General features: G+C 34.9%; 4 protein-coding genes and 1 pseudogene across 6 annotated transcripts; 2 read left to right on the top strand and 3 right to left on the bottom strand.

Moving 5' to 3' along the window:
• Positions 1-962: 962 nt before the first annotated feature.
• LOC108192729 (protein NUCLEAR FUSION DEFECTIVE 2) lies at positions 963-2478 on the top strand. Of its 3 annotated transcripts, none has more exons than XM_017372376.2 (3): positions 963-1184; positions 1278-1366; positions 1803-2478. In XM_017372376.2, exons 1-3 carry the CDS (start codon positions 1020-1022, stop codon positions 2206-2208), a joined length of 660 nt encoding a protein of 219 aa, XP_017227865.1. In that variant the 5' UTR covers positions 963-1019; the 3' UTR covers positions 2209-2478. The 3 variants fall into 3 exon arrangements, with proteins under 3 accessions (XP_017227865.1, XP_063948763.1, XP_017227866.1); XM_064092693.1 differs by having other exon boundaries at positions 1000-1189; positions 1289-1366; XM_017372377.2 differs by having other exon boundaries at positions 1002-1184; positions 1284-1366.
• A 3478-nt stretch (positions 2479-5956) lies between these two features.
• Positions 5957-7130, top strand: LOC108192507 (agamous-like MADS-box protein AGL81). The gene has a single exon (XM_017372396.2). The coding sequence runs from the start codon at positions 6038-6040 to the stop codon at positions 6989-6991; it is 954 nt and encodes a 317-aa protein (XP_017227885.1). The 5' UTR covers positions 5957-6037; the 3' UTR covers positions 6992-7130.
• Positions 7131-9347: 2217 nt separating this feature from the next.
• LOC108203483 (uncharacterized) lies at positions 9348-14542 on the bottom strand (annotated as a pseudogene).
• Positions 14543-14694: 152 nt separating this feature from the next.
• On the bottom strand, positions 14695-19297 carry LOC108192567 (RNA-dependent RNA polymerase 2). The gene is made up of 4 exons (XM_017372453.2): positions 18571-19297; positions 15998-17901; positions 15723-15873; positions 14695-15631 (listed from the first exon to the last, which is right to left on the bottom strand). The coding sequence occupies exons 1-4, from the start codon at positions 19111-19113 to the stop codon at positions 14873-14875; spliced, it is 3357 nt and encodes a 1118-aa protein (XP_017227942.1). The 5' UTR covers positions 19114-19297; the 3' UTR covers positions 14695-14872.
• A 1365-nt stretch (positions 19298-20662) lies between these two features.
• On the bottom strand, positions 20663-22858 carry LOC108192212 (probable inactive receptor kinase At2g26730). The gene is made up of 2 exons (XM_017372394.2): positions 21410-22858; positions 20663-21311 (listed from the first exon to the last, which is right to left on the bottom strand). The coding sequence occupies exons 1-2, from the start codon at positions 22659-22661 to the stop codon at positions 20752-20754; spliced, it is 1812 nt and encodes a 603-aa protein (XP_017227883.1). The 5' UTR covers positions 22662-22858; the 3' UTR covers positions 20663-20751.
• Positions 22859-23213: the final 355 nt, after the last annotated feature.

Raw genomic sequence — 23213 nt, 5'->3', positions numbered from 1 at the left:
AAAATATGGAATAGATGAGAGATATAAAGAGTATTGTTGAGATTTACACTCTTAACTTTGTATTAAATTACTAAAAGCCATATTGTTTATTTAGGAGCCTAAGAGCATCTCCAAGAGCCTCCTTGTTGGCTCCTAAATATAATATAAAAAATGTGGCTCTTAGCAATTTAGAACAAAGTTAAGAGTGTGAACTCCAACAATACTCTCTACATCTCTTCTCTATTTCATATTTTATTCATATATTGGGCTCCACTACAACAAAAAAGAGAGTGAAAGATGGAGGTGAATTGGATGGAAAGATTTTTTTATTGTAAAAAAATAAGTTAGGAGCCATGTGGTGGCTCTTAACTTTGAGGAGAGAGGAGAGAGAAACAAGAGGCTCTTAAGATTTAAGAGCCATTTAAGAGTCTCTTGGAGCAACATTTTTCCTCTCCCTCCTCAAATCTCAAGTTAGGAGCCTAAGAGCATCTCCAAGAGCCTCTTTGTTGGCTCCTAAATATAATATAAAAAATGTGGCTCTTAGCAATTTAGGACAAAGTTAAGAGTGTAAACTCCAATAATACTCTCTACATCACTTCTCTATTTCATATTTTATTCATATATTGGGCTCCACTACAACAAAAGAGAGTGAAAGATGGAGGTGAATTGGAGGGAAAGATTTTTTTATTGTAAAAAAATAAGTTAGGAGCCATATGGTGGCTCTTAACTTTGAGGAGAGAGGAGAGAGAAACAAGAGGCTCTTAAGATTTAAGAGCCACTTAAGAGTCTCTTGGAGCAACATTTTTCCTCTCCCTCCTCAAATCTCAAGTTAGGAGCCTAAATGAAGAGCCTTTTGGAGATGCTCTAAATGAAGAGGCTCTTGGAGATGCTCTAACTAGGTGTCTTTTGGAGATATTTTTAATATGTGAAATTTGTAAAATGTACACTTAAAATGAGATGGAGGGAGTATTCAAGAGTGGGTTAGGAGAATGTCAAAAATGGACTTATAGATTATAAGTCCCCTTAAATAGTCACGAGTCATGGGTCAGCCAAACAGCTCTGGTTCTTGCCCATTTGCATATTGTGTTTGTATAATTCCCAACCTGCGTCGAGTTGAATCAGCAAAGAGAAGAGAATTGGCGTTGAATTCCCCCGAGAAAATGAGCCCCCGTGGATCCCTTTTCATCATGCTCCTCCTCGTCTTGGTAATCTGTCTCTCTTCCCTTTCCTGTTAAACCCTAATCACAACTCTCTGTTATACTCTTACATTATTCTCTATGATGCTGCTATTATTATAGACTCAGGTTACTGTTGAAGCAAAACAATCCCCGCTCCTCGATTCTTCCGCATTTTCGATGGCGCTCGACACTCTTCAAAATCAAATCAAGCAAGTCCATTTACTCACTAACTTCTCATTTTCCCCAATTCTTATCTTTTCTTTATGGAATACTCCCTCTGCCCCCCCTTATACGTAGGAGGAGGACGGAGACGAGACACGCACTTTAATGATCACGTGCTGTATAGTTCTTTAACTTATTTTTGAATTTTTTATTTCTAAATAAAAATTTAATATCTAAATTTTTATTCTAAAAAAAATTTAAAAATAAGTTACAAAACTATATTTTACAAGATCATTGAACTGCGTGTCGTGGAAAAAAACCATATAGTATATAGAATTTAATGGCACAGTATGTTTGTTCTGCATTTTTTTAACAATATTTTTAGCAACTGGTTTGGATAACACAACATATAAAAGGCAGAATAAATGGTTCTTGAGCTTATATGAATTCTAGTCATCAGTATAATATGTGTGTTTTCTGCAGTTATAAGTTTTCGAAGATTGATTTGCTCCGTAGAGCAATGACTCACTCTTCTTATTCACAAGAGAACAACAAAGCACTAAGCATCCTAGGAGAGAGAGTTATTGAAACTTCTGTTTCACTCTCTTCTCTTGTTAAAGACATCGACATAACAGCCAAGGACTTAAACAATAAGATATTGGAAGTGTCGAGAGTGGAGACCTCGTGTGCATTCGATGGATTGCAATTAGGATTACAGAAGGTTGTTAGGGTTTCAAGGAAGACTAACTCGTCCACTCCTGCTGTAGTGTGTGGTAGCTTTAGGGCGATTTTTGGTGCTATTGCTATTGATAAGGGGAATTCGGATGATGCTGGGAGTGTTTTTTGGTATGTTCATGGTGGTGGCAGTGGAAGAGCTATGGCAATGTAAGTATGGGAGATTTTTACGTTTTTGACGTTAGGTACGTCTTAGGGTTTCAGTGTCGTGTGATGTGATGTTGTTTCTTTGGTGTGATGTGTATAGCTAGTGTGTGTTTTTCCAATTGCTTAACAGTATTATTTACTAGTTATGACCGACTCTCCAATAGATAAAAATGCTTTGTTTATCAGTTACCTCGCAACTGAAAATTTGCCATTTCATATTGTTTGAAATTGTAAATTTGCTTAATATATGAATGTTCTAGCGTCAAATTTTAGATAAGCTGCATGCTTATTGTCGATAGGTTCATTTTCTCCTCTGCTTATTGCACAAAAAGCTAACATACGTGGTTACATGTCTCTGTTTATCAAATTATTGTTGGGCCTGGTTTCATTTCAAAGTTTATAGTAGATGTAATGGTAAATCTTTTTTTACCTATTTGTCACTTGCCATCTCTCTGTCTCAGATTCTCCATAACCTGGTTAAATAAGTTTTGGTAAAAAATTACATGTGTACACAATCAATACCATATGTGCTGTTGTTAAATTTGTATAGACGTGGAGCTTTTTCAACTTTCTCATGGTTTTTACACCATGTAAGCAATTAGGAAAATAAGGGTGATATGTTTTTTCTACAATCAAACTTGACATTTACAGGATTGCAGAGTACCAATATAAGATGTGTAATATTCTATTCTGAATTTCTTTAGTAGTTAATAAATTGCCTGTTTGTTGGGATCCTTAGTTCCAACCATCAAGGACTAACGAAGCTACAGACGAAACTGGTATAATTACTAATACCTGAAGATGATTGATATTGTCTCAGTGAATTTAGGTGGAAGTCATAATCAATTCACTATTAGTCTAGGTAACACATAAATACTGCACATGATACAATGTTTTATGCTTAGTTCTTGGCCCTGTTTTAAGGTTTTATTATTACAATGTTTTATGCTTAGTTCTTGACCCTGTTTTAAAGTTTTATTATTTGTCGAGGTAAAGAACATGGTGAAAATCTATAACACAGTTGTGTAATTGATCACTCAAACATGCATAAGATGCTGCATCACTTTTGAATATGTATCTCTATTTGCGCATGTAGTGGGCATCTTCATTTTTGTCATTAGAAATTACTCGTCTTGTTTTACAATGTCCTCATAACAGTTAAGATCTTCTACAACAAAGTAAAATGGTTCTGTTCTTTCTTGTTTTACAGTGTTCTGATAAAGGTTAAGAAGTTATACAACAAAGTAAAATGGTTCTGTTCTTTTTAGTGTTATGTTCTCTTATCTCTTGTGTTTTTTACTTATAGACTCAACCTTTTCACTGTCTTTATACCATTCCCTTCCAGGTAAATACAACTTTACTGCAAGTACTTCATGAACGATGTCAGTTTTTTTGCTAAAAAAACTGGTAAACTAGTAGTAAAATGAACTTATGTATCCTTTATATATGATCTTAAGATATGATTATGTTTCTTAAGAAATCAATGAATTGCATGATTGTCAGGATATCTAGTTTTAAGTTCTACTATCAACGAGCAAAGAAGGTAGAGATGAACATGATATAATCTGCTATAATCTAAAGCTCGTTGATTTATCTTGTCTCGGTAAATATAAGTGAGACTTGTAATCTTATCTTCTTGAGTACTTGTAACACGTAATAAGATGTTTGTGGTTGATTTTCTTGTCCTTTCTAAATTATTTGAAGTAAAAATATATTCTCACTTGTTTTAGAAGGAACTTCAAAATTATGTTCTACAATCTCACTCATTAAATATTTAGACTCACTCATGTATATACTCACTATTTTCTCATACTCTCTTCTTTTGTCATGAAACGTCTTTGTAATATTTCATTCTATTCTCCTCTCATTTATTCCGTTCAATCAAGTGTATTCAACATTAATATAAAAGAAATGAAATTTACACAGGGTTTTTGGTGAAATTCTGCAACTCAAATGTATGATGGGATCACTTTGAACATACCCTCTGCTTTAGTAGATGCAATCTTTTATCTGGTTATAAATTCCTGCTTGTCTTGTATGTTTGTATGTTATAGTTATATTTCTGCATCTTGTAATGAGCGACCGTCAAAGCTATCAAAGCAGCAAGCCCTCCGCTATGTTTGTATTATTAATTCATTCTCATAAGATTTGTCTGGTATAATTACTACCTCTTTGTAATTAACACTTAATTGTATATTTTAGTCGATGCGAAACTTAATCAATCAAATGATTCTATTTTATATAATTTAAAATATTTATGATATTTTCTAATTTGTGAAACGAAAATCGAATCGCTCGGAATCAATATTATATGAGTAGTAGTTAATTTTAATAAAACATATTCTCTTGGACTTAATATATTATTTTCTTGCATATTTTTCACCACAGACATGTCACATTAGTTTAATAGTATAAACATATATCGTCATCATATTTTTTTCTTCAAAAATATAAAAAAACCAAAATTGTACACACTCTTCTTTCTTTTCTTGGTGAAGTCGTAACCAAACTCTGTTTGTTTCTCATACCCACGTAGACGATTGATTAAACAAATTCTATAATTTATTAAATTCATTTTAATATAATATAAAATTTTATTCGCACAAAGATCGATTTAATATAAATAATAACCTTATCAGTATTTTAGTTTATTATAATTAGCAATTTCACCGAGAAAAATTTTAAAAAAAAATTCAATATTTTTTAATTTTATCTTTACATTTACTAACTTCAAATAAAAATAATATCATGTTCAAAAAATTTCATATTTAATAACCTTTATCTTTCTTGAAATTGGGAAATGCGGAATATAATTTAGAAGCCGATATATAAAATAAAAAATTCTAATAAACAAAGATGCAAATAACTCGAAAGGCAGTCTCAATATATTATTATTCTCTAAAAATAAAAAAAGTGAACATCGACTCTTTGAATTTTAAACTTGACATATATAATTTAATCTGTTTCATTATTTTATTTTATGTATGTGATGGATTACACTCTCCATGTTTAAACATGCAGAACTATCTTTTCTTTATAGTGTAAGAGTTAAGAATTTTTTTTTATTTTTTTTAATACTTAAAACAGAAACACTCTACGAATATTATAAATATAACAGCATTAGTTAATTTATAAATTTGTAAAGAATGTGTTGGAATAGTATTCACAAAAACTTATACCAAGTAAATGAGAAATATTTAAAAAAATTATATGTATAGTTAGTTAAATATTGTTGAAACAAATCAGAATATTGTTTTATACATATCAGTTTACTTTCCAAAGATAAAAAAGGATTGTAGCTCACTTTACTTTCCAAAATAAAAAAGATTGTAGCTGTGTAATAACGATTTAGTTGCCATGTATAAAGATGTTCTGGAAGGCAGACAAATCAACTTGCCCAAATTAAGACACAAGTATAGAGGATAAAAATGTTCATCATGGTTATATATATACATATACATCATGCAAGCTAGGTTTTCTTGTAAGAAAACAGACAAGAAAACAAACACACAAGCCAGGTATTTTTCCCTTTGCATGTCTACTCATGGATCTAATTCTTCTGATCTAGTTCTTAGTTTTTGTATAGTTACTTTACTCGATCTATTATTGTTCTTGAATCATTATTCCGAGAAGTTGTGTAATCTTGCTGAGTAATTTCATTCATACGAATGCATTATATATGTAATTCGATATGTCTATTAATCAACTCTCTCTCAGTGAAGCCTGCGTAATATATTGTGCATAGTGTGGCCTGTTCATGGATTAAGAGTCCATGTTTGTATATTACTTTTTTACATGGTGCTCAACTGTGTAAAATTTATTTGTTCGTTTTGCAGATGGGCAGAGCAAAGTCAAGAATGGAATTTGTAAAGAAGGAAAAGCATCGAAATAGCACTTTTCAGAAGAGGAATGCGAATTTGAAGAAGAAACTTATTGAGCTCGCAACTTTGTGTGACATCAAGGCTCTGGTGATTGTTTACGGCCCTGAACAAGGTACACCGCCGGCTCTTCCTCTTGAACCCCAGGTTTGGCCTGAGGATCGTGATGAAGTTCACCAATTGATTGACAAATACAAAGGCCAGTCGCCTGAGGATTGCAAAAAGAGGACAACTCTTCTATCAGACTTCTTTCAAGAGAGGAACAAGAAGGCCCAGCAGACTCTAGCCAAATTACGCAACACTAATGTTAACTCCAAGTATCCAACATGGGATTCGAGGTTTGAGAGCTTCAAGGAAGAAGATCTTAGGAAAACTGTTAATCTTCTGGAGATCAATATTGGCAATGCAAAGGCTAGACTGGAGCAAATGAAAGCTAATAATATATATGGCTCTTATCAAGAGCAGCAGCAGCAGAGGAAGAGGAGATTGGATTTTGATCCAGGAAATCAAGCTCCAAAGTATTTGAAAATCGAACCATACCAAGCAATTTCAGACCCAATGCGGATGCACTCAATGCCAATTCCAATTCCCCAGCAGAGGTTTCCATTTATTGACCATAACTGGAACCAGATGATGGTTAAATTTGGTAATGAATATGTTGGTGTTGTGCCTAACATTGTGCATAATGCTAATCCATCTTATGGTTATGATTATCCGACGATGGCAGGGACTTTGAACGGTTTTAGCTATCCAAACAATTTTGCAAGGGCACCCCTGAATTACTATGGTGACGGCATGCAACCAATTGCACAGCACGTAATGGAATATCATTCAATGACAGAAGGGTCGACTTCTCATCAAATGCTTGCGGCTTCTCATCAGTTCTATGAAGATCGTAAATGGCAAAGGTAGATTGTTTGGATTAGGTTAGTTACCCATAAATAAGAAGTGCCATGACTTCAATCTAGTATTCGTTAATATGGTTTTCATAAATTTGGACATGTAGTTTACTGCATTCAGAGTTTCTGCACTTGTGTTTAATTTAATTATTCCATGAGACTTTATCTTTTAATGAAAAGTGTTAAGTATTTACCTTTCTTGTTAAGTTGTGAATTTTTCTCTACGGCATATAATATTCGATACTGATATGTAAAGTGTCTAAAAATTCTAAACTGAATAACTACATCTTTTATATCTTTTCTATATTTCCTGGCTGTTTGATTTAATTATCTCATGTTAGATTTTCTTTTATATTAATGTGTTTAATTTTTACCTTTCTTGTTAACTAGTGAATTTCTCTGTATGGCGCATGATGTTGAAGTAGAAACATGTTTTTTGTACTTGTTAGATACTGATTGTGAATGAGTTATTGGGTGGGATCTACTTTAGAGTTTAGAATTGATTAAGTGACTATGAATTCTGAATGGAATAATTGAATCAGAGTCCAAAAAAAGGCCTGGAAAGCTAGGAAGAAACCAAAATCTACAGGAAGCATTACTGACTACTACTACTACTACTACCCAAGACTAATGTTGTGTTTGGTTGGAGTGAATGGAATGGAATGGAATGAGTGAAAACAAAAGAAAATATAAACTGAAGGATGAAGGACTTTGAAAAAATATGAGCTAGTGTAAATTTTGTATGATGAGATTTGGGTAGAAAATAAGTATGACAAAGAATGGAGCATTCCTTCACAAAGTGGAGGGTTTGAGCTCTAGTTAAGGGTGATAAGAATGGAATGGTGGAAGGAATGAAATTATTAAATATTCAACTACGTTATAGTTCAACTTTCATTCCATTCCCTCCATTTTCATTCACCCCAACCAAACACAACATAAGTGATTAAAGTAAAAAACATCCTGTGTTGGGGTTTGTTACAGAAATGACCAAACTTAAGTGTAGAATATAGGGCAGAAACAAACTCAAACCTTGTGCAAATATGAGGATCAGAGAGTGCTACTTAATAAGACCATATGAGACATCCTGATTGAACTCAGCCTTGAAGCATTCAGTGTTAATTCAGTGTTTAATGAGCTATTTATAGAATTAGAGCTCAAGATTAACCTAAATAGCTAACAGAATATCTAACATCTAATTTAGCTAGGGGTTATTTGCCAAGGACAATCTGAATCACGCAGTTGAGGGTACGATGCATGAAATATTGCCCAGGCTAGGACAATGCAACAGCCAACAAGGTAGGAGCAGAGTGGATGAATTTATGTCAGTGGAGACAGTTGTTCAGTTAATGGGCTTTGATGTTTAAAGGAAGGTGTGGTTTGATATTATGGGGCTGTTTGGACAAGTTTAAAAGAAATGATTTCTTGCTTAAACTAAATAAGTGAAGTAAAAGTGAGAAGTAGAAGTGAAATTTTTAAGTTGTTAAAGTGTTTGGTAACTTCAACTTCTTTTTTGTCCAAACAGGTCTTCAGCTTCTAAGTACGCTTATTCTTAAAAGAAGTCGGTACTTCTTCTATCCAAACACCCCCTTATATCTCAAAATTTGTTGGCATCCTTTTTAGAATTTCTAGGCTTATGAGGATTGTTTTGGTGCATTATCAATGGATTCGGAGGTATAAAATTACTAAATTTGGGGACTCACAGTATATCAAGTACCACATCCCCATCCTTATATTCTTACTATTCTTACTAAATTTAGTAAGAATATAGGGATAGGAATGAGATACCGAATGTGTTGAGGTTGCACTCAATGTACATTCGTTACCTCATCCCTATCCATATATTCTTACTAAATTTAAGTAATTACTCAAAATTATCTCCATGAATTTAAAAATCTGTTACATCTCATTCCCCATCTTATCTTAATTCTTACCTCATCCCTATGTTTTCTTTTATATTAAAAATGAAAGGAAAGGGAATGGGGCATGTACCGTGTATCCCCAAACATCGGGTTTTAGTTTTGGCCCTAAAACTAAATCATATTTTAGGGTTTCGGATGGAGCTTTAATTTTGATAAAAAAAATTAAGAATTTCCTTAAATGATAAGGATAGGACATGTACGGGCACGGGGAAGTCAATGTGAATGCTCTAATATAACATACAAAGAAATAACGGTGACTTTAGTTGTAGAGATATCGATTCAGTTTCACCAGGTGCAATGCTTCAAAGACTTTATATTATACAAGTGTTTCCGAGAATTTAAAACATGAAACTAAACATGAGAACCAGATCACAACAGTTATCTTGCACAACAAAGTTCAATCAGTTTATGTAGTTTAACAATATAATCTTAAAGAAACTAAAGATGTAGGGGCCGTTTGGGTGAGCTTAAAATAAGTGCTTCTTGCTTAAAATAAAAAAGTGGAGTAGAAGTTAGAAGCAAGTTAAGACTTATAAGTGATTAAAGTGTTTGGGAAATAAGCAGAAGCCCTGAAACAAAAGTTAGCATTCCTAGCTTTTTATAAGTGCTTCTTGACTTTTTACACAAACGGTACAAATAAGCTTTTAACTTATAAACCAGAAGCCCGGCTTTTAAGCCGGAAACAAACACCCCCGTAATGCAATCAGTACTTCAGTAGTGTCCTCGTTGCCAAGATGAGTCCATTTTGTTCTTCCACTATGGCCAAAATGCTTAACCTGCATAACTTTAGGTAATATCGTCTGGTCCATCTTATCCGAGCAGAGATAGAATAACTTTAGGTATTCTCGCTCATCAGAATCTGTTTGGAGAAAGGCGTATGGTAGTATTTCTGCATAAACCTCCACTTCTGCTTGGATGGGGTAGCAGGCTTCGGATTTCTCCTTTCCAGTTCTCTTCCTTCTTCCTCTGTCATATTTCTCACCCTCTCAATTTATTCATTTTCCTTCAACATCGCTTCTCTGTCATCTCTATCCTCTTGATTCTTGCAATCTCACGCACCTTATATGTTTCATATTCCTCTGCTTCATTCAGGCCATCATGACTGTCAACATCAACATCCAGTTCATATTCTTCTGAATTTGTTCTTCCTTAAGTATCCCCGCAACCAATAATTTCTGCCTCAAGCCTCTCACGCTCAGCTATGGTATCCCTCTCTGATTTTGGAACAAAGCCGGGTTTCATCGTCGCTGTGCCTGATTGTTCGTAATCTGAATCAGTCTCATATCCCGATTCTTCTTCCTCCTCTTCATCTCTTTCATACTCCACTTATTCTAGAGGATCGCCGCTTTTTCTTGCTGCCTCAGAAGCAACTTCTCCCTGATATTACTTTTGTTGCCCATTGTAACCGTAGTTGAGATGGGATATATGTTTACAAAACTATTTTAATACATGGCAAGTTTTAAAATTGTGCATACATTCTTTGGCATCTTGGTGTTGATTGGTGTACATTGTATGTTTAGGCTTCACTTGCACAGTTAGGTCTCAATTTTATTTGGAGGGGTATGGAGGTTGCAAAGAAATTTGGGAAACAATTCTACGGCATCTGGCTTCTTAACTTTGAAACTTTGTCTACTACTATATATTATTTGCTCATTGATAACCCCTTACAATTATTATCAGGTTTTCCTGTCTACAACACTCAAGCTCTGATGCCTGAAGCTAGGCCCTTTAACATACCTACAACTTCCGAAAATCTGTCACCACCTAGCACCAATGCTGCAACTTCAAAAAGTAAAAATGGTGCAGATAACTGTCACAGCAAAAAGATTTCATAGTCAAGCTCCCAAAAGACTTTTGCAAACAAGAAGTACGTTATTCTCGCAGCAATAACTACCTCATACAAATTGCAAGAGTTGCAATTTACGGGTATATTTTTTTATGCAGATACAAATAGACAACATCAAACTACTGTATCTAACTGCACTAGCAGTCGCTCACAGCATCACCTCATGTTAATATATCTGGCAGATCATCAGTTCATATATAACAAACAATAGCCACATTATATTTGTTTATATATTAAACCTATAGAGACATGTAACATAATTAAATATTATCTATTATTATATTAAAACAATATAATTGAGTAATGATAATTTAAAAATAATAACAAAATAGAATTATAATCAACCTCATTTGAGTAACCTCTGAGGTATAATAGATATTAGCTATGTAAATGTAAGCTCATCTGCCCTACAATATAGTCCGGGGATGCATTTATATATATGTCTCGATGTGCATAAAAGTGCACGACACGGGAAGTATAGATTATTTCAAGATGAGATGAAGTTTAGACTTGTAAACGCACTAAACTAAACATCCCAACCCTACTAAAAAAAAACTCATTAGTAAATTGTCTTAAATGGAAACAGTTTCATGGTGATTGACAGTAGTTATATCATATAACATCATAGGAATTAGCAAAGTACCTTTGGATGCTTTAGAGTCTAGGAGTACTGCTTTTACACCACGTGGTCTCTGCCAGCTTCTGTGCTTCTGTCCCATCCACTGACCTATTTGGTGCAGGAAAGCATCAGTACCATGTAAGAAATAACAAAATAACTCTTGCTGAGCGAAGTTGAAGTTCAGATATCAGGTTGCAATGAACCAGAAAAGGATTGTGGTCGATAGTTTAAATACCAAACACCAACCAGATTCTCCGCAAAAGCATCAACATTCCTGAAAGACTACAAACTGGTAAAATCCGGACCCAGCACCGTGATTACAATGCTCACTGAACGTATAGATCTTTCAATTTATCATCAAAACAAGGAACCATAATTTTCAGAGGTTTCCACAGTTCTAAGCTAGGAAGCATGAGTGCGGGTGCGGGTACGGGAGTGCGCGGTGCGGGGATTCGGGAATTCGGCAATTTCAAAAATGTGGGGATTCGGGTGTGGGGGGATTCGGCTAATATTGATATATTAAGATATATATTATACATGTATTTTAAGAGTTACATATATATTTAAATCAAATAATCAAATAAATAAGTTTAATATCCTTAACAATTTATAATATAGTTACTTAATAACACAATTATTACTACTATAAAGTAGTTAAGTGATAAAATATTCAATTAATCACAGAATTAATTATTATCAAGAATCCCCGAGTATCGAAGAATCCCCAAGAATCGAGTGCGCGGTGCGGCGGGTGAGTGAAGTATCCCTGCTTTCTAGGTTCTAAGCATAAAAATAAAATAAATTCTGGCAAAAAAAATAAAAAGCATAAAAATAAATGTAATAGTAAAATTTATATACACAAGTATTTAATGAACATATCATACCTACTATATTTTAATGCTTTGATGTTACAATTTTAAATAATATTGTATCATGTATGCTACCTAGATTATGGCATTGACAAAAAAACATAATGGAAATTTGTTGTCTGGCTGAGCAGGAGGTATATCTCCTAGATTATGTACTGTCACCAAACCACCTTGCGACTGGAAGAATGTAGTTCTAAAGACTAATTTTAGGAATATTTGTAAGTATCCAAGACAAGAGCGACCAAGCAGAAGTGTGCTATGTAAATTTCTGAGGTTATTATAATCCAAATAAAAGGATGTATTGAAGTTCTATCATAAAGTTCAAAAGCTACAAGGATTAGTTTTTTCGATAAATTTTAAGATATTTCTTAATAAGAAAAACAATAATGTGAACTACTTGTTATATTCTTCATTTCTCAATGGGTCTTGTGATTCCTTCCACCGTCCTCGACTTAATTTTTTCGTAAGTTCAAAATTTTGTTTGCAAATCTTCACAGTAAAATTGTTGGAGAAAGCAAACCATCAACAAATTAAAATTTGGTTTTAACCCACAACATATATAGGCCTCGTTTTTTCATCAACTTTCAAGTTGCATAGGAAATTGAACTTCCTTGTAAAGTTGCATCACATAGTTCCAAGATGTTTGTGTTTGGTACATCGCTATGTAATTCGTAGTTACATAGTTAATTTTGGTAAATAATTAATATTTTCATATTAAAGAGCTATGTAACTTGGAGTGACCATGGTGAACCTAGGTAACTAAGTTCCCATGTTTTGAGGTAACTACAAATATCATGGAATTTAAAGTTCCCTTATCATATTTAGATATCATCTAACCAAACACTTGCACCCAATTTATATCCTAGAAACTTCTAGTTACGTAGTTGGGTTACATCGAAACAAACCAGGCCATTATTTAGAAAAATAAATATGCATCACAAATAGCCCCATACTTTGACATGAGTTGGACATTGGTGGTTGTGGTATGTTCACTTTTTCATGTTCACATATGTAAATACAAGTAATCAGATGTGACAGGCAGAACGAGGAACCTAGAAACCTTTGAGGGATTACTCAAAATTAGCAAATATGTCATGTTCTCGTTCAACAAAGCACTTGTGTTTAATCTAAAATATTTAAAATCCATAGGTTGATACCAATGTCTCTTTCAATCAAAATAATAATTCAAAAAAATCATCACAATTATTATATTAAAAGATATATTAATCATCTGAATTCATCTCGATACCATCCGGAGTCAATTGTATAAGCATCGGATATATGAAAAAGTTGTGTTTTATATCTAGTGACTCCCCCCCCATCAGTCTGCCTCTTAATTATATTAGCACGGAAGATACAAATGGTTCTAGATAGTGGATAAACAATCTATTTTGATTTCGGTGCAGCCATTCAAAAATAGCATCACTATCAGCTGCTGTATCAGCTTGAGCAGATTCAACAACCTACCCCTCAAGTCAGACAACACTTTCAACTAACCAAACAAATCAGGCAATAGTTTTAGATAATCATTAATCAATACTGTAATTCAGTCCTCTAAGAGATCAATTATGTATCAAGTAATGATTGATATCCACAATAACGACTACAACATTGAACGTGTCGTTTTTATAATATAAATACGATTCTTGATTTTGGGGGAATCCTATGATATTAGGCCAAGTATAGTTGACATCTTTATCAAGAAATGAAATACCAAAAATTAATAACAAAAGCAGTTTATCATCATGGATTAGACTAAGCACCCCAAATTAATATATAATATATAGAAATATAGATATAGTTACAGATATAGATATAAGAAATGAACTTACAGTGTGGGAAACAAACTTCATTTTGGGCATTTCCACAAGTGATGCTGAAGCCTGCCCAAATACAACCAAGTCATCAAATATATATGACAAGATACAATTGTATTTTGCTGTTGAAAACACTTCACCTGCCGATAAACCAGAAACAAGAATCGGAGTGAAAGTTTTGGTGGTGAGGGGTTCATACTCCCCTGTCACTTCAATTGGTACATCAACAACAACTCATTTTTTTACAACTAATCAAGAGGAAGCAATTCCATCATCCCAAATGCTTATATAGTTAAAAGGAAGCTATGTGAAGAAGATATACACAAAATATATTAAATAAAAAGGGAAAACCTGATAACATACCTGTCGCCTTGGTGTATACAGGGACAATGATTTAACGACGATTCTGAGAAGTCAAATGTAGTAATGGCAAAGCACAGAGAGCACTGTAAATTAACTTCTCTAGGATACGTTAATAAAATTGTTTCTTTAAGGGTAAAATGGTAAATTTATTCATATTAAAATTGCTCAGTGTTGCCGTATTACATATAGAATAGATAGGATTTTTAATATATTATCTTTTTCTCATACAATATCAACTAAACTATAGTAATAGAATTTTATTTAGCTTTTGACTTGTACAACCTTTTCAGTAAAGACGGGAGCAATCAGTGAAACTTGAATATTCAAAAACACACATTCAAGTCGAAGTAACAACTGCTGTTGTAAGTTGTAACAAGAGAAGGCAGTACAATACCAGGTACAACTAATTTAACATCAAGTAAGAAGCTATTCTTCTAAGGTAAGCCAGACATACCCTAAGACTAAAGTGTTCTGCTGTTAATTGACTTGATATCCAGCAATATATCACCTACAATCCATGGAAAGCCAAGGCACTTGATGCTTTCTTGACAATGAGTAGGATGATAAGTCACGTGATACCATGCCGATGCCAGCTTCTGTTTTTCTTGTTCTGCACAGCTGCTGTCAAACCATCCTTTCGCTTCCTTGTGCAGGTTCTTGATTGATATCATAATACGATCCTTTGTTTCTCCATATCTTCGATTATCACGCAGCAAATAAGACGAATGTCTTTGGAGATTACCAGATAGAATTTCGACTTCATTTTTAGCTTCATAATACTTCATCAGGCTAACAAGTTTATCCAAGTACATCTCCTTGTGGCCTTTGGCAATACTGATGAAAGATTCAAAGCCATTCACTTCAAGATCGTGATCATAACAGTCTTGGAAATTGTTTGGGTAGGCAGGACCCAACTTCTCACGCTCTGTAGATTCAACAGTAGCACGGTAGAGTTTCCCTAGTGCTCCTTGGGAAGTGTAACACTGTTTTTCCCACCTTTCCATAAAATCTGGAAACATCCTTGGTTTTAAGGCCCTAGGCATTTCTGCTGGTGCTCCTGTTTTTGCAAAGTCTACAGCCATCGAGTGAAGGTTTGCCAAGTACAGACATGTTTCACTCAAAGCTTTATCTTGATCAAGGTCTGCATGAACTAAATGTGCAGTAGAGATGGTGCCCAAGCTATCATTGATCAGATAATCAACAAAAAACCTTTGAATTTCCTACAAATTATAGAAAGGGGAGATTAAAATACTGTGACCATCAACATTCTATTTTTAGAATTACACATGAGAGAATTGGAATTCAAATTACCTCCAAAGATACATCATGATCCATTAGGCGCGGTCTTCGTCCAGTGTAATCCATAGGGGCTACAGTTCGAGGTGGAATAAGTTTTTCATCCCAACTTATGAAATACAAGTCACCATCAAGGTCACCACCAGAGCATTCATTTGGATGTGGCCTGGAAAAAAAAAAAAATTATTGTATTAAAATGGCATATCCCCCTTCTTTTATAATAAGACTCTCAATCTCGTGTGGTGGTATGTAAAAACAAAACAAGTGAGACTTGGTACAAACTCTAGTACCTTTCACCTTTCTGAGGGAAGACAAGGCAATTTGTCAAGCCATTCTTCATCAGTGACTCATCATATACAGCCTCAAGAACTCTGATATCTCCTGGGTGTAGACAAGGATTTTTTGTAACCACAACCCTCCCAATTAGTACCGACGTAGTTTCATCTACTTTGTGAAAGAAAGTCTGTTCACCACTTTTTAGCTCCTGATTAGTCATGGCTATTCGAATATAAACCTGGCCGTAGTCTAAAATGCCACTCTCATCTAAACATCCAATTAGAATACGGCCCTTGGGAACAAGAATACGGCATCTGCTTCGTAAGTCAGAAACCTGAAGTTCGTAATGTGATCGAAGCATCATTGAGAGGTATGGTTCCTCATTTGGATTGTAACCTTTAACTAACATTTTTGCTAGAATTCTATTAGAATCACTCTTACCCATGCTTTCGAGGATATCTAATGCAGCCTCTTTTTCCGTCAACATTTTTTGGAGGACACGAATTTGAACGTCTTGCAGAGCTACAAAAGAATGGTCTTCCACACCCAAGGTTGATAAAAGGGATATAATCTCCCGATTTAAGTAGCAAGGCATAGACTCACTCCAGCTAGTTATATTAAGCATCCTATTATCTGAATCAAATTTATGCATGCTACCGCGCAACGAAAGTTTGTGAGAAGATTTAGTGTCAACAGCGAGGACGCCCTTATAGCCACCAAATCGGATCTGAAATGCAGAGGGAGTATAACTGAGTCCACACTTTTTAGCAACTTCCTTAGCAAAAGTATAGGAAATCTTCCCAATGCCATCAGAGAAGCAGTACTCAACACCGTCAGACACCACTTCGACATCAGGAATAATCTCCACCTCTCGTGGTAAAACTTCTTCAATTTGCGTGGAAGAACTAAACAATTGCCCCATCCTCGCAGCACATTTTGACACACTGCGTATTTTGTTAAAACAACCCATCCAATCCCTGATATCTTCTGCTCTCACATGCTCATTTGAAGCAAACATCCAGACTGAATTTGAACGAAGCTGACTTGCCGAGAATGCTAAAAATTGAAATCTTTTGGCACCTATAACAATTCCCTCCCTGAGAACTGACAATACACGGTGGTATATGGACGTCCTGCAAGGCTTAGCAAATATACCTTTCTGAGTGCTTGCTGAAACAGTATGAGGATGAAGCTTGCCCAGATCTTCATCAACAAAAGTTACTCTTAAGAAATCTGAAGCATATGAAGAAAAATTCTTCACAACATAACTCGATGATTCAAGTTCAGGGCCTAAGCAGTAAATCTTTGAAGGGGTGATGAGAACTCTATGACAACTCATCACATTCGGATTTGCTGATTTGCTAAGAGATGTTGATTGCAAATTCTTTCCATTATTCTTTTGAACTTCTAACTGGTCCTTAATGAAATGCATAGGATCAAAACACATATACTGCAATTTATGCACTTTCTGAAGGATTGCCAAGGCCTTTACTTTGTCCAAACTGCTGAGCAACTCAACTAAATCAGGATTCACTGCAGCAAGGCTGAGTTTGTGATTGTGAACAAGTGCATTAAGCTGGAAAAGGACCTCATATGATAAGTTAGAATTTTGTGGACACCTTACAAGTGGATTGAGCTCAGATGAAGTGTGAAACTCTTCACTTTCTTTCAGGACCAGTTTAGTGAACTCATTTTTATAGAAGGGTAATTGAGAAAATGCATCTAAACCAGAGGCCCCTTTTACAAATTCACAACAAAATGCACAAGACTGTCCAATAGACTTCACACTGGAAAAATCTGTTTCACGAATCCATAGGAAATCAAAATCCTCCTTGCAAACATGGTAACGGTCAGAACTAAACCTCGTATCAACATGGGGCCCCAAAACTTTTTTGTATACTCTTGGTGCATACTTCAGCTGAAAATCAACATTATTAGAAATTGTAAATCAGACACATCCCATGTATCCCATATATTACTAGGAGCAAATAGGATATTTGCATAAAGACAGCGTCTTTAACAGTGTAATAACAGCAATAAACACAGTCATAAAATCTAGCTACCAAAAGTTGAGTACTAAACACCGAACTACCTACATATCATATCATCTTATTCAGAAGAATCAGACCCTTGTAGTTCTATCAATCTATAAGCTTACAATATTCGATATAGACTCTTTTAAATTTGGAATACAGATAAGATCAGAAAAGCCATCATTAGAGCAAACAATGCAATAGCCTCTGTCAGCGCAAAGCCTAAAATGGCATAACCAAATAATTGTTTTGCCAATGATGGATTGTGTGCTACAGAATGAATCAAAGGACTGAGATCATGAAATACAAAACCAAAATGGATCATAGGAAAAATAATCTTGCACAGATCGTGACTTCGATTTTGCAAAAAATACACATGCATAAAAACAGGTTAGCAAAAGCTGAGAAGTAGAAAATCCCAATCACAAAAATGTTTATAGGAATATGTATACCAAAGACTTTGATAGTGCAATAACAGCAGCACAGACATGCATAAACACAACATATAAACGCAAATAAATTGAACAGCATATCCATCACAATCAAATACATACAGTCAAGAGCACCGCATTAGGCTCCGCGGCGCCATTCAAACAACACTTCGAAACCTCCAAAACATCCCCAAACAAAACCTCCAGCTTATACCCAACCCCACCACAATCCAACCAGAATTCACAAGACATTCTCTCAGGCATAACCCAAGCTCTAACACTCCCCCATTTCTCCAAAACCCACATCCTCTCACTCCCACTCATTATCCCACAACTCAAAACCCCATCCTCCACCCTATTCGAAACCTCCACAGGTCGAACAACAACATCATCAAATGACCCAGACAAGCAAATGTTGTGCTTCTTGAAAACAAGCTGGCCTTGTTGATAGAGTGCCAAGGCAGTGATTTTGTGTTCTGGGGTTTCGAATTGGACTCTTCCGGAGTCTCTGGCCTTCCAGTTTTTGTGGTCTGAGAAGATTTCACAGGCAAAGACTGAGGCTTTACCGATTCTTGACTCAAAGAAATCTGCAATCTCCTGGGCTGTGCTTGTTTTGGGGACGTTTGAAAATTTTACTGACAGTGTGGGTCTTTCTTCAGCACCCATTTGGAAGTCGTAGAGATTCACAGACAAGAATTATGTAAAAGAATCAAATTTAGGGCTTTAGTGCTCTGTAACAGTTCCCTCTGTACCATTTAATTCTATACGTAAAATTTTAAAAATAAATTATAGAACTATGTAAAACATGAGCATTAAAGTCCGTGCCGCGTCGCCAATGTATACAACTCAGGGGGAGGGAGTATTAAGCTCTGCAAAAACACTCAAGATGAAGATACTATGACGTCTATGTTTAGAGATACGGCGTCGTTTTTAACATCTTCAATAAACTGTTTTTAATGAGTCCAACCTCTCCAATATTTAGCAAAAAAGGAAAGGGAAAAAAAAAACTCCACCAAAAAATATTCCTTGTCTTTTTTTTATTCTTTTTGTAATTTTTATAATTAACTAATCCTCTTGATATTTCTTAAAATATGTTTGATGCTAATTTATTTGTATTTTACATATTCATGATATATCCAATTTTTTTTAAATGTTTAACTTAGTATGAATTATAAAAAGTAATTTTTTTAATTAATATTACTCAATAATTATAAATTTAAGATTAAACATTATATATATATTTTTCTAAAACTTTTTTAGCCAACTTGCATAATAATTTATTACTAGCCTTTAACCCGTGCGAAGCACGGGCGGGTATAGAATTCGTAATTTATTAATTATAATTTAAATTTTAACATCATCTTATTAGTATTTTAGTATTAATGAATTAGATTTTAACCAGACGGTTTATTATAATATAGTATATAAATAATGAGTTAAGTTCTATGGAGTACAAAAAAAATTGGAGTATTGGAGTACAAAGTTTGATAAAATGTAATCTAGTCATCTAAATTTCAAATTTTTTTTGTCCAATAATATTTGTAAATATTTGACAACCTGCACATTATGTTCTGCAACATAAACATCGTGATCAAATGATAGAATAATTACTTTTATAAATCATAGGACTCTATGTTCTGCAATATAACTAATAAGCAGAACAATAATCTTAATACTTGTTAAAGTTGAAAGATATTAATGATTAATTGACAATTATGTGCAAGACAACTCATAAATGATAGATTATATCAAAATTTGGATAATCAAAGATATTATATAGGATCAAACTAAAAAATTATGATTTGTACTCCAATACTCCAATGTTTTTATGTACTCCATAGAACTTATATTTAAAAGAATAATAGTGGAGTTTTTTTTATCTTGTATTACATCACAAGTGTTTGTGATTTGAACGGTATAAAACTCTTTAATATTATAAGAGTAAGAGAAGTCTACATGTGACCAACTTGTAGTTATAAAAGAGATGACGAAATCAAAAATTTGTACGACTACAAATTAAACATATGTTGGCTTATTATATTATAGTATTATAGTATAGTATAGTATAGATTCGTATAAATAAGTTACAACTTAGCTTCCAACTTATACGTCAGTATTAATTTCAAATTCCTAACTTGTTTTAGTGACGCATTTGTTTTTGGAAATTTCACTCAATCATCCGGTTATTATCTGAATAAGAAAAACAAATCAATGCTAATTAAGAATGTATCAGATGTTGCACTATAATTGTACTTTGAAATGTAATGCAAGCTTTACAGTAGTAATAAACTTAAATGATGTGTATTAAGAGCTAATGGAGGATCCCTCTTCCTGTTCCTTTATAGAGTTGATCATTTCCACCACTTGTTTAATACTTGGTCTACCATCTGGAGATGCATTGGTGCACTTCAAAGCTACTTGCAACAGAGTCACCAGGTTCTCTTCATAAGCACCTTCAGAAGTGAGTGACTTATCAAACACTTCAACTGTCCATTCTTCTTTAACAACTGAATGCACCCATTTATCCAAATCAAATCCTGTATTTTGAACTATTTTTCCTGTTAGTAACTCCAGAAGAATCACACCGAAAGCATAGACATCTACTGTGAAGGTAGCGTATGCTCGGCCCCCAGTAGGATCTGGTTTCAGAGTGTTGGCTTGAATGTCGTTTTCAACCACCATTAGTCCATATTCACTGATGCATGGTTCCATTTTGTTGTTCATTAGTATGTTGGAGGATTTTAGATTGCCATGAGCAATTCCATCTGCGTGAAGCTTGTCGTGCATGAATGCTAAAGATTCGGCTATGGTGGCTGCAATGTTGAGTCTGCTTCCCCAATCAAATATTTGGCCATTGTGGGATCCTGACACGAAAATTATGAATTAGGTGATTGTGCCTATAGTATTTGGAAAAAGATGGTAGAAAGTGTTTGAGAAATGAGATTATGAGAACATGAATAACCTTGTAGAAGGCTTAAGAGGCTTCCATTCTGCTGGTAATCATAGACCAAGAGCTTCTCTTGCTTGGAACAATAGTAGGCAAGAACCGAAAGAATTTTTGGATGTGTCACTTGGCCTATCCTCTGCATTCTTTTCTTGAAATTCTCTGCAGATATGCCCCAATCCTTGATCCTTTTAACCGCTAGGATCAATCCGGAATTAGGGGTGACCTTGTACGTGCTTCCATGTTTTCCTCTTCCAAGCAACTCTGCTGGAGCTCGAAGCAAGTCCTCAAATTTCATTCCTTTCACATCTGGATTAGAAAGAACTAAAAGTGATGAGGCCAATCCACTTTCAGCAGATGTCACAGAAAATTCGGATCTTCCTGCATTCTTGTACTCACTGGAAGTACTGTCACTATCATCAGAATGTTTTACAGCATTGGCCTTCTTGTTTTCAGATCTGACATTCCTGATCACCTTGTAGCTGACAAGAAGTATCACTATCAAGACCATAATAGCTACGCCACAGTATATAAGGTATCGAGCCAACGACTTCTTGGATTTCTTTTCTGGACAGATTTTCGCCAGTGGTTTTCCACATAAACCAGGATTACCTAAAAAGCTGCTCGCACCAAAACGACCATCAAGATCAGGAATAGGGCCACTAAGATCATTGTTGGAAACATTGTATTCCACAAGGTTGGAGAAATCATATACGGGCATCTCTCCGTCAAACTGATTGTTTTGAGCTAGAAATGTTAAAAGTCCCGAGACCTTGGACATCTCAGGAAGCTTTCCTGAGAATCCATTATCAGATATATCAATCCTTTTCAAATTACTCAACCCTGAGAGAGACTTTGGAAACACGCCTGAGAAACGGTTACCACTCAAGTACAAATGAGTGAGATTCCTGCAGCCCAAGATGTCGTCTGACAAGTCTCCAACAATATTGTTATTCTCAAGGCTGAGGACAAAAAGCGTGTTTGTCTTGCAAAGCAAATCAGCATCTAGAACTCCTGTGAGATTGAGCCCGTTAAGAACAATCTTCTTCACGAACTTCAAGCTGCCATCACAGCCAATACCTTCCCATTTGTCGATGCAGGGGTCTGAACTCTGATTCCAGCCCCAGTTAGCGCCTCTCTGCACGTCTCCAGGTTCAAGCTTTTCCATGAACTCAATCAACGACGTCTTCACATCTTCTTCTTCTTCTGACACCGCGACTGAGAAAAGCAGAAAAGGAACCAAGACCAACCACAAGCAAGCTCGAAGCATTGCAGAACTTAATCTAAACTTCCCAAGGCACTGCTAATTATTTTTCAGGTCAATGGCAATGTACAACTGGATGAGTATATATGTAACAATTTTTGGAAATAGTTGTCATTCTGCATCGACAATTGTCTGCATTTACAATCTAATATTGTATTGACCGAAAGCCTGCCAAAAGCGTGGCTTACATAAAATGGTTCTCAGGCCGGCCCTTGGAATTTGTCAAATTCGAGATGTTGGTTGGCCTTATGGCACCACCTTTTACCCTTTCTGCTAAAATATGTGTATTCACATTCCAGCATTGTGTTTGGAATGTACTGCTGGTGGCTACACCATTGGACATACTAGCATAGGATTTTTGGCCCTTTCTTCATTTGTTTTTTTGCTCATCAGGGCTTCACACAGCAGAGGACTCTTGGGGCAGGTCAATAGCTAGAGTTAATTTTAGTTGGTTAGTGAAAAACTACTGCACTGTTGCCATCTTTTTAACTCTCAATCTAAACTAATAGTAGAATTATGAATAAAATGTATTTTGTGTAATTGCAGTCCAAACACCAC

Source organism: Daucus carota, chromosome 4 (assembly GCF_001625215.2).
Source record: "Daucus carota subsp. sativus chromosome 4, DH1 v3.0, whole genome shotgun sequence".
NCBI classification, from domain to species: Eukaryota; Viridiplantae; Streptophyta; class Magnoliopsida; order Apiales; family Apiaceae; genus Daucus; species Daucus carota.
The sequence above is the reverse complement of the archived record's forward strand: the minus strand, read 5'-3'. Positions and strand labels throughout refer to the sequence as shown.

Coding starts and splice junctions, on each gene's coding strand:
- LOC108192729 (XM_017372376.2), top strand. CDS start 1,020: ATGGGTCAGCCAAACAGCTCTGGTTCTTGCCCATTTGCATATTGTGTT. Junction 1,185..1,277: donor TCATGCTCCTCCTCGTCTTG/GTAATCTGTCTC, acceptor CTATTATTATAG/ACTCAGGTTACTGTTGAAGC. Junction 1,367..1,802: donor ACTCTTCAAAATCAAATCAA/GCAAGTCCATTT, acceptor TGTTTTCTGCAG/TTATAAGTTTTCGAAGATTG.
- LOC108192507 (XM_017372396.2), top strand. CDS start 6,038: ATGGGCAGAGCAAAGTCAAGAATGGAATTTGTAAAGAAGGAAAAGCAT.
- LOC108192567 (XM_017372453.2), bottom strand. CDS start 19,113: ATGGGTGCTGAAGAAAGACCCACACTGTCAGTAAAATTTTCAAACGTC. Junction 17,902..18,570: donor CTAATGCGGTGCTCTTGACT/GTATGTATTTGA, acceptor GTTGATTTTCAG/CTGAAGTATGCACCAAGAGT. Junction 15,874..15,997: donor TTCCCTCAGAAAGGTGAAAG/GTACTAGAGTTT, acceptor TTTTTTTTCCAG/GCCACATCCAAATGAATGCT.
- LOC108192212 (XM_017372394.2), bottom strand. CDS start 22,661: ATGCTTCGAGCTTGCTTGTGGTTGGTCTTGGTTCCTTTTCTGCTTTTC. Junction 21,312..21,409: donor CCTCTTAAGCCTTCTACAAG/GTTATTCATGTT, acceptor TTTTCGTGTCAG/GATCCCACAATGGCCAAATA.